Source organism: Hyla sarda, chromosome 1 (genome assembly GCF_029499605.1).
Source record: "Hyla sarda isolate aHylSar1 chromosome 1, aHylSar1.hap1, whole genome shotgun sequence".
Taxonomy (NCBI): Eukaryota; Metazoa; Chordata; class Amphibia; order Anura; family Hylidae; genus Hyla; species Hyla sarda.
Window position 1 is genome coordinate 152,342,243 of NC_079189.1, and position 19,408 is coordinate 152,361,650.

General features: G+C 43.7%; 1 protein-coding gene across 2 annotated transcripts in view; it reads right to left on the reverse strand.

Moving 5' to 3' along the window:
* The window catches only part of USP38 (ubiquitin specific peptidase 38), a 43,721-nt gene that overhangs the window by 13,071 nt on the left and 11,242 nt on the right, over nt 1–19,408 (reverse strand). For both annotated transcript variants that reach the window (XM_056562895.1, XM_056562894.1), the window contains one exon: nt 2,232–2,390. In XM_056562895.1, coding sequence (XP_056418870.1) covers nt 2,232–2,390 — 159 coding nt within the window. The remainder of the gene's footprint in view (nt 1–2,231; nt 2,391–19,408) is intronic.

A 19,408-nucleotide genomic window follows, 5' to 3' on the forward strand; every position in this document is an offset into this window, starting at 1 on the left:
TCCTTGTCGTGGGCATCTATGCCCCTATTGATGCACCCCATGATTTTATTTGCCTTGGCAGCAGCTGCCCAACAATGGTCACTACAGCTAAATTTACTATTAACTAACACTCCCAAGTCCTTTTCCATGTCAGTCGTCCAAAGTGTGCTCCCATTTAATGTATAATCCCAGCCCGGATTTTTCTTCCCCATGTGCATTACCTTACATTTATCAGTGTTGAATCTCATCTGCCACTTCCCAGAACAAACCTTCAACCTATTCAGATCCATTTGTAACAGTGCACTGTCCTCTGTAGTGTTTACCGCTTTACAGAGTTTAGTATTATCTGCAAAGATTGCTACTTTACTATTCAACCCCTCTAAAAGGTCATTAATGAATATATTACTACTTCAGTAGATTGTTACCCTAAAAAACGGATGAGCAACATGAAATAATTCTGCAGAAAATGACACCATGTGTGCATCTACTAGACAATGTTAACAATTAGCACATTATTTATATGTATACTATACACTGGTTGATGCAAGTTATTTCAACTAAAGTCCATCAGCGTTTCCCCAAGAGCTGTCCTCAAGTACCCACAACAGGTCATGTTTTCAGCATTTCCTTAGTCTTGATCAGGTGATATTATTAGGGCATGTTCATACGGCATAAGTGTGTGCAGAATTCTGCAGGAATATTACACATTGACCTTTCTCTCCAGCAGATTCCTATTGATGTCAACGGAATGCACAATTTCTGTGGCAGATTCTGTTGTGGAAGTCCCGAATCCGGACTCTGCAGAAAGGATAGACTTGTCTATTCTTTCTGAGGATTTCGCTCGGAAATGCATTGCAGTCTATGCAACGCCATATTTCGGAGAGGTCCTAGCACCCGCCGGAACTTTTAAATGTGTGGAATGTCCACCTGTGTTTTCTGAGCGGACGTTACACAGATGTTCTGCACATTTTACTACCGTGTGATCATACCCTTAGGGTCTATTCATACAACAGAATTTCTGTATGCGGAATTCCGCCTCAAATTCTATGGGATTTTGCACTCCCATTCATACTTACGAATTTCAACAAGCGGATTCCACACGGATTACGCACAAGCTAGAAACCACCAAAGTAATGCGGAAGCGGAATTGGTGCGGATGTGCGGAAATTCTGCCATATGAATAGACCCTTACAGCTATTGCATCAGGCATCATCAGTTATATCACCTGTAATATACTAAGGAAATCCTAAAAACATGACTTGTTGTGGGGGACTTTAGGACCACGCTTGGGAAACACTGGTCTATATTATATGTATTCAACTCACATGTGTAAGATAGGCCATGGTCACAGTGGCATCAAGGCTTCTATTTCTCAGATATATTCTGAACAAAATAACTCTCTCTCTTCTATAGGTTACAAAAATCACAAATTTTTGGCATCTTTGACGCAGCAACATCTTTTTGACGTTTGTGGCTCTGGACTGCTCCTACTACAAGAACTGTCAGTAGTGCCGGGTTCACACTACAGAATTCCACTTAGGAATTTCGGTTGGAAATTCCAATGCAGCAGAATCCCATTACACAGTGCATACTATGGAATGTATTCATTCCTCAGGCAGAATCCGCTCTGCAGACATTCCTGTCTATGGGGACGGCAATGACCGCACAGACGGCGCGGGTCGCACTCGAAATCTCCTTCCGGACAAAATCTGAAGTGTGAACCCGGCCTTACGGCTCTATTTCTTATAGCAGAAATAGTAGGGCTGCGAGAAAAAAATAAAATAAAAAAAAAAAAGCCCAAAAAAAAGCCCCCCCAAAAAAAGCCCAAAAAAAAAAAGCCCCAAAAAAAATAAACACCTGACTTCTGGTTAACTAACCTAGGATTGCTGAGTATCATGAATACGACAAGATGAAAGGACACCTACCTTTCCAATTGGGTCACTGGTTAAGAATCTAGCTAGCCCCCTAACACGTATTAATTCATATTTACATTGGATACACTAACCAGGAAACATTTACTATACATGAAATCTGGTTTGGGAATAGTGACAATGCTTCAGTTCCCTTGTCTCTGCCTGGGAGGCACTAGAAATGTGCAGTTTTATTTTTACTCATTCATTTCTAGATGCTCACCAGAATAATACAGCTCAATATGTAATTCAACAGAACATTTCAGTGATGAAAAGGACAGAATGCAGAATTTATGCTTTAGTCAGTAACTATAAAGTACAAAACAAAACAAAAAAAAGTACCTTAAGAGCTTCCAAAATAGGCTCATACAGGTCTGGAAATCCAGAATAATGATAGATCATACAGTGCATCAATTCTGAGAACTGGATAAGGAAGGTTGCACTGGAGGGGAGGCCATCTCTCTTAAAGGACTGAACCAAGTTAACAACATGAGGAACAATCTAAATTGGGGAAAAAGAATACACAAAATGTTGCTAAATTAGAAATTAACATTTTAACATTATCTGTACACAAAAACATCATATGTCTGAAATTCCTTTACTACCATATGAATTATTATTATTATAACTTGTGCCTCTATATTCCACTGTATGGATCTGCTGCTATCTATGGGAGATACTAGTTATCTATTTCCCTTGTAGCCAAAGATAAAATAAGGCACTGCATAATAGCAAAATAAAATTAATGGGCTGCCTATTTCTCTCCAGAGCAGTGTTTTCCAGTCAGCATGCCTCCAGCTGTTGCAAAACTACAACTTGCAGCATGCCGGACAGTCTCTAGCTGTTCGGGCATGCTGGGAGTTGCAGTATTGCAACAGCTGGAGGCACACCGATTGGGAAAACACTGCTCCGGAGGATGATCTGCTATCTGAAATGGCTCAGGATAAAAAGAGGGTTCTCCTTGTCATATGCTCCATTAGCGAATATAGAAATATTACAATGACTTCTGACGAGCCTTTAAACAAGTAAGCATGATAGCTGCCTACTGTAAGTCTAACAGGATTACACATGTGGGAAGAAATGGTCACAGGGAAATCTGACAGTAGTAAAGGGGTATAATACTCCGGTTATTCTAAAATATTGAATAACTTACCGTAGATTAAACAAAGAATTTGAACTGAACCTTTTCTTCATGTGAAAAAGTGGGACACACTGGGGTTTACAGTTTTGATTATAAAAGTAGCACATGGTCCAAGTTAATGGGGTCCATAGTGTAACAGAGGTATCCATCACTGGGTGGATCTGAACAGTTAGGAACAGCAACCACAGCACAAGTGTGAATAGTGCCTTAAAAAGGAAAACTTTTTATTTTTTTTAAATCAACTGATGCCAGAAAGTTGAACAGATTTGTAAATTACTTCTATAAAAAAAAATCTTAATCCTTCCAGTACTTATCAGATGCTGTATACTACAGAGGAGGAAATTCTGTTCTTTTTAGATTTCTTTTCTGTCACGACCACAGTGCTCTCTGCTGACATCTCTGTCCATGTCAAGAACTGTCTAGAGCAGGAGAAGCGCGAGTGTGTTTTCAATAAGGAAAGGGCAGTACAAAAGAATTGGGCGATAGATTTATCATACCCGATTCTTCTCTGTCCAAACATTAGAGAGTCAGAAAGCTCCAATACACTCTCTACTTGGTTGGCTGGTCCTGCCAGGTGTATGGTAGTTCTGACTATAGTTACACACTGTATATAAATAATCAATAGTAATAATGCACTATCTAGACGCAGCACCTGTGGATAAAAGAATAGTTCCAAATCCTGTAGAGAGAAAATATATCCACTGTATAGAACAATTGTCCCGTAATTGAAGTAAAGTTCCAACAATCCGCAGTACTGTGTACTGTACAAGCATTATGGGGGAGATTTATCAAAACCTGTGCAAAGGAAAAGTTGGGCAGTTGCCCATAGCAACCAATCAGATCGCTTCTTTCATTTTGCACAGGCCTTGTTAAAAATGAAAGAAGTGATCTGATTGGTTGCTATGGGCAACTAGGCAACTTTTCCTCTGGACGGGTTTTGATAAATCTCCCCCTATGTGCTCTAAATCTGCCCTCCTGTAGATAAAGAATCAATGTGGCATGAGCAGAATAACACACTGCGGTGTGCAATGCAGTGAATAAAACGTACTGAGGACGATGTCCTCGCTCACCCGATCTACTATGGCATGATGTCCTGTACCCGGTGCTCGAGCTGCGACACTACCAGCTTACTTACCTTCAGCGAGTGTTCGCAGCGAGTGGTGTAAAGTCTCCTTGTGTGCGAGTTGCGGGTGCGCTGTAACGGAAAAGCGCTGCTTTGCTGTAACGGCTGTGAAGCGAAGCGCTTAGTTAGCATGTCAGCGGTGCTAGATGTTGGTTGTCTGGATAGGTCCGAGGCTAAGCTACATGCGTTTCAGGAATTCTCCTTTCCTCAGTAGCTAGCATAGAATGGGAATTGTAGTCTTTTTATACCCTTAGTGGTTTACCAAAAAGGGTGAGATTGAGTGAAAGGAATGGGAAAAAAGTGAAATAGAAAAGTGAAAAGCAAAATCTAGCGGAAGGGAATGGTGAATAGAATGGAGAATACAATAGGAAAGAAGTGGAATGTGCATCCTACAATACATGGGAGGTAGTATCAGCCAAAATGAATGTTCAGAAAGAATATATACGTAAATTCAAACTGGTATGCATATCGAGATGTGCTAATAAAGTAAACCTATAAATCCACGAAATATGGGGCACCGATAGAACATGGATGATATCCCTAAAATTGGAGATTAATATGTATGTGAAACGTATAATAAATAAAAAATGCATATAGAATAAATGAGTAAAATGCATCGCCTCAGTAAAAATGAGGCGTAGGAATGTGTGTATAAGATGGGTAAAATATACAAAAGACATGGATATGCTCGTGAAATAAAGTGGGAATAGTGGTACACAGATGTGTGCAATCAATAAGTGAAGGGACTGTGGGACATAGGTGAATAAAAGTAGGTATTCAAGGGAAAATGTGGTGATATAAGTGTTGATCTAAAGAATAAAAAATACAAATCTGCAAATAAAAATGAAAAAGAAAATAAACAAAAAAATACAAATAAAAAATAAAATAAATATATTTTAATGGACCTCCCCCCCGCCCCGATTTATAAAATTAATAAATAAAAATAGTTCACAGCCAGCATTCAAGCCTCTCGTTTCGGCACTGAGTAGTGCAATTCCCTCCTCTCCAGTTTCTTTTTATTGATTGTATTGCTGTAAGTCTAAGGCCAGTTGGGTCCTTATGATGGTACGTTGCAAAATGGGCTCACAGGGGGAGTTTCATGACCCCATTTTTGATGTTGTAAATATGTTCTGAAATTCGTACCTTAAATGGTCTCTTTGTTCTTCCCACATATTGTTTGTCACATGTACACTCTAAAATATAGATTACTCCATTGGAATTGCAAGACAGGAACTCTTCGAGTTTCCATTCATAGTCTACAGAGGCGGACCTGACTTGCAGGTTCCGCACCAATAAAAGCCTTTTAGTTTCAGTCACGTTTATTTCTGAATTCCGAGAATTGGGTTTCGGATTGTAGGGGCTACCTGGATTCCTAGATTTGGTGCCCTTGAGTGTACAATTGGAGGTCTCCTGGGGAGTGTGGGGCCCACGATCTTATTGTTCAGCAGCACGTGCCAATTCTTTAAAAAAATAATTTCATTCCTTTTGTATTCACTGGAGTATGGTAGCAAAGTGGGGATCAAAGGTTTGGGCACCCCAGGTAAAAATTAGTATTAACCCAATAACGACCACGGATGAGTATAGACGTCCAGGTTGGCGGCCGTTCCGGCACCTGAACGTCTATACTCGTCCATGCTTCTCGTGGGTGCTGCCCAGTGCACCGACTAGATTGCGGCAGGGACTCGGCTGTAACACACGGCCGGGACCCTGCCTCACTGCCGGGACCGAAGTAAACTTCTGTCCCGGCAGTTTAACCCTTACAGCCGCGGTCGGAAGTGTTGACAGAGGGAGCTCCCTCTGTCACCCCTGCAGCACCCCGCAGCGCGATCGCGGGGTGCTGTGTGTGATCCACAGCGGGCGGGGACCTGCCGCACTGCCGAGATGGAAGAAAACTTCAGTCCCAGCAGTTTAACCCTTACAAACGCGGTCGGAAGCGACCGCGAGCTGTAAGGAGTTTTGACAGAGGGAGGGGGCTCCCTCTGTCTCTCTCCTGTAGCATCCCGCAAAGATCGCGGGGAGCTGCTGCTTACCTGGGCAGCCGGGGGTCTTTGCAAGGATTCCCGGGTCTGCCCCGTTTATTGCCTGTCAGGATGTGCCAGAGGCACGTCCTGATATGCTGCCTGCCAGTGTAAAACTAGCAGGCAGCATATATCTGCAATGCTTTGGAATACTAAGTATTCCAAAGCATTGAAAAAAAAAAAGTGAAAAAAATATAAAATGAATAAATGTCTAAAAATAAAGCATAAAAAAGTGTAAAAAAAAAAAAAAAAGTTACAAAATGTATAAAAATACATTAAATAAATATAATGAAAAATTAAAATGTATAATGTGTAGGATCACACGGCGCACATCTGCAGCATATTACATGCTGCGGATGCCCGCCAACAGTCACAATAATGAGCTCCTTGCTGCAGCTGGGTAGCTTTGTGTGTCCACTCATAGCGGCGGATTTCCCGCCGGTGCATTGCCGTAGAATGAGATTTGCCATAGAATGAGATGGTCCGCCTCCATCACATCCTATTGGCTCACTCTTGTCACGTGACAAACTTAAACGTCACGTATCGATGCGCACAGCAGTGTCAGTTTGGCTATCACAATGAGAGGATCTCCTTTCCCTGTGATAGCTGAAGCTGCACGGAGCTCTCATGACCTCTGTGGCCCGACAGAAGTTCACACATTTACGCAGCTCATACGACTGCCTCATATACATTTACTCTATTATTACATGTACTGTTGATCCGCAGCGCTATCGGGATCCCTATGCCCGATGGCGCTGTCATCAGTGTGCGTCACGCCCGCAGCTCTACTCCCCGTCCCGTTAACGCTCAGGGAGCGGGGAACAGAAAGTAGAGCATCGGGCGCAGGTTAACGGGACGGGGAGTAGAGCTGCGGGCGTGGGGCGCTCGCGGGGACGCACACTGATGACAGCGCCATCGGGCATAGGGATCCCGATAGCGCTGTGGATCAACAGTACATGTAATAATAGAGTAAATGTATATGAGCTGCGTAAATGTGTGAACTTCTGTCGGGCCACAGAGGCCATGAGGGCTCCGTTCAGCTATCACAGGGAGAGGAGATCCTCTCCCTGTGATAGCCAAACTGACACTGCTGTGCGCATTGATGCGTGACGTTTAAATATGTCACGTGACAAGAGTGAGCCAATAGGATGTGATGGAGGCGGACCATCTCATTCTATGGCAAATCTCATTCTACGGCAATGCACCGGCAGTCATGAGCGGACAAACTGAGCTACCCTGCCAAAGCAGTGATCTTGCCCTTCTGACTGCTGGGGGGCATCCGCAATGTGAAATATGCTGTGGATGCGCTCTATGTGCCCTTACACTGCGTCCCGTTCATACTGCATTTCCGCAGTGTTAGAGGTATCCGTCAGCATCACGTCAAAAAGAGTGAATTTATTTCTGAATGAGACTGCTACAGTATACATTGGCATCCTTTTTTGACATGACAAGTGACACCTATAATGCAGAAATCCAGTATGAATGGGTACTATTCATATAATGATGCCCTGAAAGCCAAAAGGGGGCTTTCTCCTTCTTGGTCCTACCAGGCGGTCAGGCAACAAGATATGGCCTAAGTAGGGGTACTGCCCAGCACGGGACGTACACTGTGATAAAATATGGGTGCATTTCCTCCATTTCAAAAGCGACTTACCAAAATGATGTCCCACAAATAGAATTTGTGGGAAAAAAAGCTAATTGCTATTTTTTCCACTGACTTTGAAATAATTCTAGCCACACAATAAGGGCTCAATGTACTCACTTTTGCCCTACGTGAATACTTTAGGGGGCATAGTTTAGAAAATGGGGTCACATCTGGGTGTGTGGTATTGTTCTGACAGCAAGAATGCTTTGCAAGATGAAGTGCGGCCTATAATTTGTATAATGACATCCTGAAAGCCAAATGGTGCTGCTCTCCTTTTGGGTCCCACCATGTGGCCATGCAACCAAATATGGTCTAAGCGGGGGTATTACCGAACACAGGAAGAACAGCGTAATAAAATATGGGGCACATTTTCTACTTTTCAGATGCAATGTACAAAAAATATGTCCCGCAAATGATGCATTTGTGAAAGAAAAAAAAAAAAAAAAAAAGGAAATTTTAGTTTTTCCACTGACTTTGTATCCATTCCAGCCACACAAAAAGGACCCAAAGTACTAACTTTTGGTCTAGATGAATACTTTAGGGGGTGTGGTTTCCAAAATTGGGTCACTTGTGGGGGTTCTGTATGATTTGGCAGCTAAAACCCTTTGCAGGCATGAAGTGCAGCCTATAATCCATTCGGCCTAAAATGATGCCCTGAAAGCCAAATGGCGCTCCTCTCCTTCTGGGTCCTACCACGCGACCAAGGAACCAATATGGCCTAAGTGAGGGTATTTCCAAACATGGGCCGAGCAGCTCAATAAAATATAGGGTGCATTTCTTGCAATATCAGAAGTGATGTACAAAAAATATGCCCCACAAATTATGCATTTGTGAAAAAATGCAAATTTCGAATTTTTAAACACTGACTTTGTAATAATTCCTGCCAAAAAACGATGGTGTTAAAATACTCACTGTACCCTCTAGCGAATACCTTGAGGGGTCTAGTTTTTGAAATGGGGTCAATTGGGGGGGGGGGGGGGGGTGTTCCTATGTTCTACCACCTTCAAATTTCTGCATGCAAACCTTGCATAGCACATAAAAAAAAGATTAAGATTTTCTAAATTTCAAGTTAAATTGTTAGGCTTCTAACGAATTTAAAATGTTAATTAAAAACAAAATAAATGCTGTTAAAATAAAGTAGACGACATCTGAAAGTATAAGTTTCATAAACTATTTGGTCAGTAAGTATAAATATATGCAATCTATAAGTGTTAAAATATCAAAAATCTTAATTTTTTTTAAAAGTTCAGGATTTTCTGCAGTGTAAAAAAATAAAAAAAATAAAAATAAATAAAACTACAAATGATATCGGCTTACTTTTACAACTTGTGACAAAAAAAAAAAAACAATGTCAGAATTATCGTGATTGTCAAAACGTTACCAGAGTTATTCTCCAATAAAAACAGGCCTGGTCTTCAGGTTTATTTGTATTGGTCCTTAAGGGGTTAATGTGCATAAAAGAAGCCAAGGAAATCTCCAAAAAAAGGCATCAAATTACAGATTAGGCATTCTTATAATATGTCAACAAAAGTTAGATTTTATTTCCATTACTTACACTTTCAAAATGACAAAACAAAAAAAAAATGTCATCTGCAAAAGTTTGGGCACCCTGCAGAGTTAATATCTTGTACTGCCCCCTTTGGCAAGTATCACAGCTTGTAAACGCTTTTTGTAGTCAGCCAAGAGTCTTTCAATTTTTGTTTGAGGTATCTTTGCCCATTCTTCCTTACAAAAGTCTTCCAGTTCTTTGAGATTTCTTGGCTGTCTGTTACGCACTGCTCTTTTAAGGTCTATCCAGATATTTTCAATTATGTTGAGGTCAGGAGTTTGTGAAGGCCATGGCAAAACCTTCAGTTTACGCCTCTTGATGTAAACCCCCATGGATTTCGAGGTGTGTTTAGGATCATTATCCATTTGTAGAAGCCATCCTCTCTTTAACTTCAGCTTTTTCACAGATGGCATCAAGTTAGCATCCAAAATTTGCTGAAATTTTATTGAATCCATTTTTCATTCTACTCGTGAGATGTTCCCTGTGCCACTGGCTGCAATACAACCCCAAAGCATGATTGATCCACCCCCATGCTTAACAGTTGCTCATTCCGGCCAAAAAAGGAGATTTTTTATGCTTACCGTAAAATCTCTCTCGAAGGATCCATTGGGGGACACAGACCATGGGTGTATGCTGCTGTCACTAGGAGGTTCGACACTATGGCAACAAGAGAAGTCGGCTCCTCCCAGCAGGGTATACCCGCCCACAGGCACCTGAGGTAATCAGTTTTAGTCCCAGAGCAATAGAAGACCGACAGGTCAAGAGAAAACCACAAACAAAAAGGGTGGGAGCTGTGTCCCCCAATGGATCCTTCGAGAAAGAGATTTTACGACGAGCAATGAGGTCCTTGGCGAAGGGATACCGCGCTTGAACCTTCTATGTTTCCTGAAACTTCTTGTCAGGGTGCCTCCAGGCAGATACCAGCAGGGCGTAAAATTCAGCGTGAAAGCTGAAGGTCTTGGGTGCCGGTCGGGCACAAAGAAAAAGGAGACTTCTGGAGCCACGTCCGAAGTTCCTGGGTCCTTTAGATGGAAGGTGTCTCTTATGGCCGAAACCAATGAGTACACCACATCAGGCATCCGTGCGTTCCTTTAAGTCGGAGGCCGAATCAGAAAACTCATCCGCAACTTCTCCAAGTGAATGGAATGAGATGAGGCAGCCCTGGAAGAGGTCGGGCACGATGAGAGGAAAACTTCTGGACCACGTCCGAAGTTCCTGGGTCCTTAGCTGGAAGGTGCCTGCCAGAAGACTTGGAGGATGAGTCAGATGAAAAACACCCCCATGACGCTGCGAGAGCATCAGTATAGGGGGAGAGTGGGATCCTCCGGAGGGCCTCTCCAATGCAGTCACCACATAACGTGAGACCTGAGCCAAGTTGGATATAGACTGGGGGAGGGAGAGAACCCAGGCTGGAGGGGCGGCCGAACCCACCTGGTCTGGTAGACAACCGGGGTAGAATAGCAGGGGGGTCTGGGGGGGGGGGGGGGGGGGGGGAGCAGTCAGAACAAGTGGTTCAGCAGAACCAGACATTTTGGAATCACAGCTTTTAGAGACAAAACGATGAACTAACGCTCCAGTTGTCTGTGCAGCCCAAGTCTGTGACCCCAGGGCAGCTGCTGTGAGGAGAACTTTGTTCTAGTGTAGATAAAAAAGGGAGAAATGCCGGCCAATAGCAAAAGAGGGGCGGGCCAGGAGCAGGGGCACTGTCGATTGGCCCCTGCCTCTCAACGCGCGCACAGCGCTGATTGGAGGCTAATTCGTGCCTCTTAGAAGCCCCAACAGAGGGGGCGGAGGTAGAGTGCCCTCAGCTTCTGACAAGAAGGTCAGTAATGGTGCCCACGCCCGCTCCTCTCCCCAAGCGCACATGTCATTTGCATATGCGCTTGCGGGGAAGCGAGAGAGACGCCGCCGACAGCCGGCTGCTGCCGAAAGTGAAAGTGGGCCGGCGCTTCATGCGCCCGCATAGTAAAAAACGCCGCGGCTATCAGCCGTTTAACCCCTTAAGGACCCTTGACGTACGCGTGTCATGACACCCTGGTACTTAAGAACCCATGACGTACGCACACCGGGCGGGGATCGGACCGGGATACCTGCTGAAATCATGCAAGCATCCCGTGCAAACGCCCAGGGGAGTCATTAGACCCCCCACCATGTCGGTGATCGCAAGAAAACGCAAAAAAAAAAAAAAAAAATCGCTGCGATTCCAGTGATGCGGGTCACTGGTGACCCGCTGACCTGGAGATACAAGGTGATTGGATACACCCCCGATCACCTCCTGTATCTATGGGGAGGTGGTGATTTAGTCACCCCCCCAGGATCGCTGCTATTGGCTATTGTCCAGCCAATAGCAGCCGCAGGGGAGGGGTTAATCGCATCCTCCTGCAGCTCCCGCGGCTGGCTGGGTTCAGGCAGTGGTCAGAGCTGCTGGAGGAAGACCGGGAACCCCCGTCTGCTGAGATTGGAGCCCCCACAGAAGTAAAGAAGCCCCCCATAGATCAGGGAAAGAGTACAGCCCAGGGAAAGGTAGGGTAAAAAGTAAAATAAGTAAAAAAAAAAAAAAGTTAAAACTCCCCCCCCCCCTAATAGGTCCCCAAGGGTCCGCCGCAATTTTTCAGTGTGACCCGGGCCCTATTAGGGGTTCAGGGCGCTGCATTTGGGCCCCCATTTTTTTTTTGGCTGCAGCGCTTTTTTTCCCCCATACAGTTTATAGTTACACCAATCACACACAGTACATACTCTCCCCCCCCCCCTCCCCCCGACACCGCCAACCCACCACCGTAGAAAAAGGCGATGGCTCACCAGGCATACGCTTTTCTTGCCTCCGATTCTGCCAGTAAGGACGATGAAGATCCAACATTCCTGTGTTCTTCATCGTCCTCCTCATCATCTAGTAGTGATGAGGAGTCCCCTGTACGGCAGCGGAGACGCCGCCAGTCGAGGCCACGCACCCCCCATGATAGTGGCGCAGTGGCCGGCACTAGTACAAGTGACAATACTGCTGGTACTAGGAGTCCGACCCCCCCCAGACAAGTTTACCGGAGCCCCCTTCCAGTGAACCTGTCTGGAGACCCCCAGAGGGTTATCAGCCACGGGTTCCGGAGTTTTTTTAGAGACATATTTGTTATCGCCGCGTGCGTAAATGTCCGAACTATTAAAATAAAATGTTAATGATCCTGTACGGTGAACGGCGTGAACGGAAAAAAAAAAAAAAAAAAAAGTCCAAAATTCCTACTTTTTTAATACATTTTATAAAAAAAATAAAAATTATAAAAAAATGTATTAAAAGTTTTTTATATGCAAATGTGGTATCAAAAAAAAGTACAGATCATGGCGCAAAAAATGAGCCCCCATACAGCCGCTTATACGGAAAAATAAAAAAGTTAGAGGTCATCAAAATAAAGGGATTATAAACGTACTAATTTGGTAAAAAGTTTGTGATTTTTTTTAAGCGCAACAATAATATAAAAGTATGTAATAATGGGTATCATTTTAATCGTATTGACCCTCAGAATAAAGAACACACATCATTTTTACCATAAATTGTACGGCGTGAAAACGAAACCTTCCAAAATTAGCAAAATTGCGTTTTTCGTTTTAATTTCCCCACAAAAATTGTGTTTTTTGGTTGCGCCATACATTTTATGATATAATGAGTTATGTCATTACAAAGGACAATTGGTCGTGCAAAAAACAAGCCCTCATACTAGTCTGTGGATGAAAATATAAAAGAGTTATGATTTTTAGAAGGCGAGGAGGAAAAAATGAAAACGTAAAAATTAAATTGTCTGAGTCCTTAAGGCCAAAATGGGCTGAGTCCTTAAGGGGTTAAAGAAACACACACACACACACCCCACAGGAAGGAGGAAGTCAGTCATCACTCCCAGGTTGGGCGCGAATCTGGTGCTTTGGTAGACCTACATCGACTACATCATTTTAATATAGAAAGGACCAGAAGATGTTTTAAAGGATTTTAATCACCAGTGTGAAAGGATAACTGCAGGATGTACAACTTATCCCCTATCCTAAGGATAAGGAAAAAGTGTTAGATCGCGGGGGGTCCGACCGCTGGGGCCCCCGCGATCTTCCGAACGGTGTCCCGGCTCCCGCTATGAAAACGAGCAATTTCTACCACCGCAGGAAGCTGCAGCCAACACACCCCTTCCATACAGTTCTATAGCAGAGCCAGAGCGCTGCTTTCGGCAATCTCCGGCTCTGCCATAGAACTGCATGGAGGGGGCGTGTCTGCCGCAGCTTCGTGCTGTGGTCGAAAATGCTCGTTACATTCGGGGAGCCGGTGCGCTGTTTGGGAGATTGCGGGGGGGGGGGGGGTGAAGGGCGGGAGGAATTCAGCCTCCAGCGGTCGGACCGCCCGCGATCTAACACTTATCCCCTATCCTTAGGATAGGGGATAAGTTGTACATCCCAGAGTTATCCTTTAATGAGAACGACCGCAACCTTACCCTCACTCCAAACATTAGCAAACACAAGAATGGGATTCCTCTAACGTCCGTTATTCTGCCAGAAGATAGCGCGAGAAAAAGACGGTGAAAGCACAAATTTTTCTCCCGCTATCTTCTTACTCCCGTCACACTACTGGGCATAAACGGAAGTGTGAAAGGAGCCTGAGAAGGAATTGCACTGATCTGGAACAATACAAAACAGTAGCAGACACTAACCCAGAAGTTTAGAGAGAAACAATATCCGGAGGAGATTCTGGAGAAATCCTCCACAAAAGCAAGAAATTTAGACTGAGCAACATTAAAAAAAATAAAAAATAACTACCGTTACAGAAGAAGAAGAACAGGAGGCCAGGATCATCATACCATACTCCACTGAATACAAAAGGATTGAAAGGATTTTTTAAAGAATTGGCAATTGCTACTGAAAGATAAGATCTTGGGTGCCACACTCCCCAGGAGACCTCCAATCGTATACTCAAGGGCACCAAATCTAGGAATCCAGGTAGCCCCTACAAATCAGAAATCCAACTCTGGAAACTCAAAGAAACGTGGCTAAAACTGATAGGCTTTTATCGGTACAGAAACCTGCAATTATTGCAAGATTACCAACTTCCACAGGAAAACAACAAAAGTCAGGTCTGCCTCTGTAGACTACGAATGGAAAAATAGAAGAGTCCCTGTCTTGCAATTCCAGTGGAGTAATCTATATTCTAGAGTGTACATGTGACAAACAATATGGGCAGAACAAAGACCAGTAAAAAAGGTACGAATTTCAGAACATATTTTACATCAGTAAAAAGAAACTGGAGAGGAGGGAAATACACCACTCAGAGATCTAGTGCATTTATTTTATTTTAACACTATAGAACTGAGAGGTTTGAATGCTGGCTGTAAACTATTTTTTCTTTTTTTTCAGGGGGGTCCCTTAACATATATATAATTTATTTTTTATTCCTATTTTTTTATTTCTATTTTTATGTAATTTTTATTTTCATCTTAATTTTTCTGCATATTTATATTTATTTTTTATTCTTTATATTGACACATTTATAATCACAACATCTTCCCTTGCATACATACTTTTATTCACCTAAGTCCCACAGTCCATTTCACTTATTTATTGCACATATTTATTGCACAGATTGCACACATCTCTGTGTACCACTATTCCCACTTTATTTCATGAGTATATCCATTTCTCTTGTATATTTTTCCCATCTTATACACACATTCCTATGCCTCATTATTACCGAGGCGATGAATTTTACCCACATATACCGTATTTATCGGCATATAACACGCACTTTTTAGGCTAAAATTTTTAGCCTAAAGTCTATGTGCGTTTTATACGCCGATACACCCCCAGGAAAGGCAGGGGGAGAGAGGCCGTCGCTGCCCGCTTCTCTCCCCCTGCCTTTCCTGAGGTCTAGAGCCCTGCTGCCGGCCCTTCTCGCCCCCTGGCTATCGGCGCCGCTGCCCGTTCTGTCCCCCTGACTATCGGTGCCGGCGCCCCATTGCCGGCGCCGATAGCCAGGGGGAGAGAAGCGGCGCCGACAGCCAGGGGGAGAGAAGGGGCAGCGGCACCCATTGCCGGCGCCGCTGCCCCGTTGCCTCCCCCCATCCCCGGTGGCATAATTACCTGTTGCCGGGGTCGGGTCCGAGCTGCTGCAGGCCTCCGGCGTGCGTCCCCTGCGTCGTTGCTATGCGCTGCACGGCGCATGACGTCAGTACGCCGCGCCGTGCATAGCAAAGACGCAGGGGACGCACGCCGGAGGCCTGCAGCAGCGCGGACCCAACCCCGGCAACAGGTAATTATGCCACCGGGAATGGGGGGAGGCAACGGGGCAGCGGCGCCGGCAATGGGTGCCGCTGCCCCTTCTCTCCCCCTGGCTGTCGGCGCCGCTTCTCTCCCCCTGGCTATCGGCGCCGGCAATGGGGCGCCGCCACCGATAGTCAGGGGGACAGAACGGGCAGCGGCGCCGATAGCCAGAGGGAGAGAAGGGCCGGCAGCAGGGCTCTAGACCCCAGGAAAGGCAGGGGGAGAGAAGCGGGCAGCGACGGCCTCTCTCCCGGTGCCTTTCCTGGGGGTGTATCGGGGTATACACGCGCACACACGCACCCTCATTTTACCATGGATATTTGGGTAAAAAACTTTTTTTACTCAAATATCCTTGGTAAAATGAGGGTGCGTGTTATAGGCCGGTGCGTGGTATACCCCGACAAATACGGTATTCTATATGCATTTTTTTATATATATTATACATTTCACATACATTCATCTCCAATTTTAGGGATATCTTCTGTGTTCTAGCAGTGCCCCATATTTCGGGGATTTATATGTTTATTTTATTTACACATCTCTTTATGCATACCAATTTGAATTTACGTATATATTCTTTCTGAACATTCATTTTGGCTGATACTACCTCCCATGTATTGTAGGATGCTCATTCCCCTTCTTTCCTATTGTATTCTCCATTCTATTCAGCATTCCTTTCCGCTGGATTTTGCTTTCCACTTTTTTTATTTCACTTTCACTTTTTCCCCATTCGTTTCACTCAATCTCACCCTTTTTGGTAAACCACTAGGGTATAAAAAGACTACAATCCCCATTCTATGCTAGCTACTGAGGAAAGGAGAATTCCTGAAACGCGTCTAGCTTAGCATCGGACCTATCCAGACAAACATCTAGCACCGTTGACATGCTAACTAAGCGCTTCTCTTCACAGCAGTTATAGCAAAGCAGCGCTTTTCCGTTACAACGCACCCGCCACTCGCACACAAGGAGACTTTACACCACTCGCTGAAGGCGGCGGTCTGCTTGCCAGCCGCCGCTAGTAAGCTGGTAGCGTCGCAGTTCGAGCACAGGACATCATGCCATAGTAGATCGGGTGAGCGAGGACATAGTCTGTTTTATTCACTGCATTGGACAACACCGCAGTGTGTTATTCTGCTCATGCCACATTGATTCTTTATCTACAGGAGGGCAGATTTAGAGCACATAGTGCTTGTACAGTACACAGTACTGCCGATTGTTGGAACTTTACTTCAATTACGGGACAAGTGTTGTTCTATACAGTGGATATATTTTCTCTCTACAGGATTTGGAACTATTCTTTTATCCACAGGTGCTGCGTCTGGATAGTGCATTATTACTATTGAATATTTATATACAGACTTTTATCCATTATTTTTTGAAAATTCATGCTATATAGCAAAGGGTTTTTTTATTTGTTAATTTATATTTTGCCTTTTTAGCCTTTTAAAGACGCCGGGCGTATGCCGGGGAGTGAAAGTTAAAGTGATCTTTACTGTGGCAACCACTAGGAATGCCAAACTGCAACTCCCAGCATGCTGGGAGTTGTAGTTTTGCAACATCTGGAGGGTCACAGTTTGGAGGCCACTGTTACAGTGGTGCCCAAACGGTAGCCCTCCAGATGTTGCCAAACTACAACTCTCAGCATGCCTAGACTGCCCAGGCATGCTGGGAGTTGTAGTTTTGTAACATCTGTCCCTTCAGATTTTGCAATTTTCATGAAATTTTGGAAAATTGCTGCTCTACTTTGAAGCCCTCTAATTTTTTCAAAAAGCACAACTATGTCCATTTTTTGATGCCAACATAAAGTGGACATATTGGGGGAGATTTATCAAAGGATTTAGACTGTTTTTTCCTGTCTAAATTTGTCGCACAGAAAGTCGCAGTCTAAATATGTGCGACTTTTCTGCAACTTTTGCTGTAGAGGATTTTTAGAACATGATGCATGCAAGTCTATTTTAGACGGAAATGCATTGGAAAATGCATTGGTGCTGAATTTATCAAGTACGACTTTTGTGCGACAAGTCGCATCTGCCCAAAATACGCTGAAATGTCAGACCATGTTGGAGCAGGTCTAAATGCAGTTTAAGCTGTAGATCCTGAAGTCTGAGCACAGAATTTATCAAGGGCTGTGAGACCTTTGATAAATTAGGAGCACAATAGACAGGAGACTACCACATACGCTGGTCTATAAGCATACCCAGAATAGACTAGATTAGTAAATGTCCCCCATTGTATTTGTGAATAAAAATAAAATGTATTTGGAATATCCATTTTCCTTACAAGTAGAGAGCTTCAAAGTTAGAAAAATGCTAAATTTTCATGAAGTTTGGGGATTTTTCACCAAAAAAGGATGCAAGCAACGCCGAAAATTTTGCACCAAAATAAAGTAGAATATGTCACGAAAAAAAACAATCTCAGAATCAGAATATTCGGTAAAAGCGTTTGAGTTATTCATTCGTAAAGCGACGGTGGTCAGAATTGCAAAAAAATGCTCAGTCCTTAAGGTGAAAAAGGGCTGCGTCCTTAAGGGGTTAAATGATTTTACTGATTTGGTGTAAACATTGAGTGGGAGGTTGGCTGCATGGGCCCTTTGGCCTACCCACCCACTTAATCCAGTTTATTTTTAAATAGTTTTCACCGCCCTAGTGGTTAGCTGCCTTTTTCTTTTCTGTCTTTCCATTGGTTTTCTCATCCTGCTGTCCTCCTTTCCTTCTCTCCCCTTCCCTTTCATCCCTTGTTCTTTTCTTCAACATTCTTTTTCTTTCTCCCCTGCCACATATCCCTAAGTCACTTGAGGACTGTCACCCCCCACTGTTTTCAATATATGCACACGCACGTTGAGGCACTTGGGGTATATAGTGCCTGACAGTTAACCTCGGTTTTGCCATTATTTGTTGCAAGCTGCACTCCGCTCTTTGGCTGTTTTCCCTACATATTTACATACTGGGGGAAAAAAAGGGAGAAGACTACTCTGCTCTACAATAGAAGCCAAACAAATCATCTCTGTTAATAATACCTATGTGATTTATCAGTCCCATAGATGCAAAACAGGAGAAGGGGGAGCAGGTTACATATTTTAACCTTCTTGGGGTCATAGAGGGCAGCTTTAGCCTCTCTGTGTCACTGACTAACTGGCCAGGCTACCACTTCTGCAGGAAGATCATTCCATGCATCCACTAGTCTCTCAGTAAATACATTTTTCCTGATATTACTGTATAAACCTTTACCCCTCTATAATAAAACTATGTCCTCTTGTGGTAGTTTTCCTTCTTTTAAATTTCCTCTCCTCCTTTACCGTGTTGATTCCCTTTATGTATTTAAAAAGTTTCTATCAAATTCCTTCTGTCTCTTCTTTCTATACATATACATACATTATATACATATAACATAATTTCTGGGTACATTTTAATACGGTCAATACAATTAAAACAATATCCATCTTAACATGTGGGATCGTTAGTTATATTTTAATGGTTCAGCAATTTCGTCACGCAGTGATACCAAACATGTTTATTTTTAGTAAAATGGAAAAAAGGAGGGATTTCATTTTTTATTGGGCAGGCGTTTGAGTGCTATAGCACTAATCCGTGCAATCAGTGACCCATTTACATCCCAAAATTGCCGTGGAGCAGGTGAGCAGAGCTCCGGCCATCAACTTGACTCATTAGACCCTCACAATGGAGTTGTGGGTGGTCCGCTGAGACTCAAATTGCCCACAACTGCTTTAGGTGTCATGATCAGTATTCATCATGGCATCTAAAGGG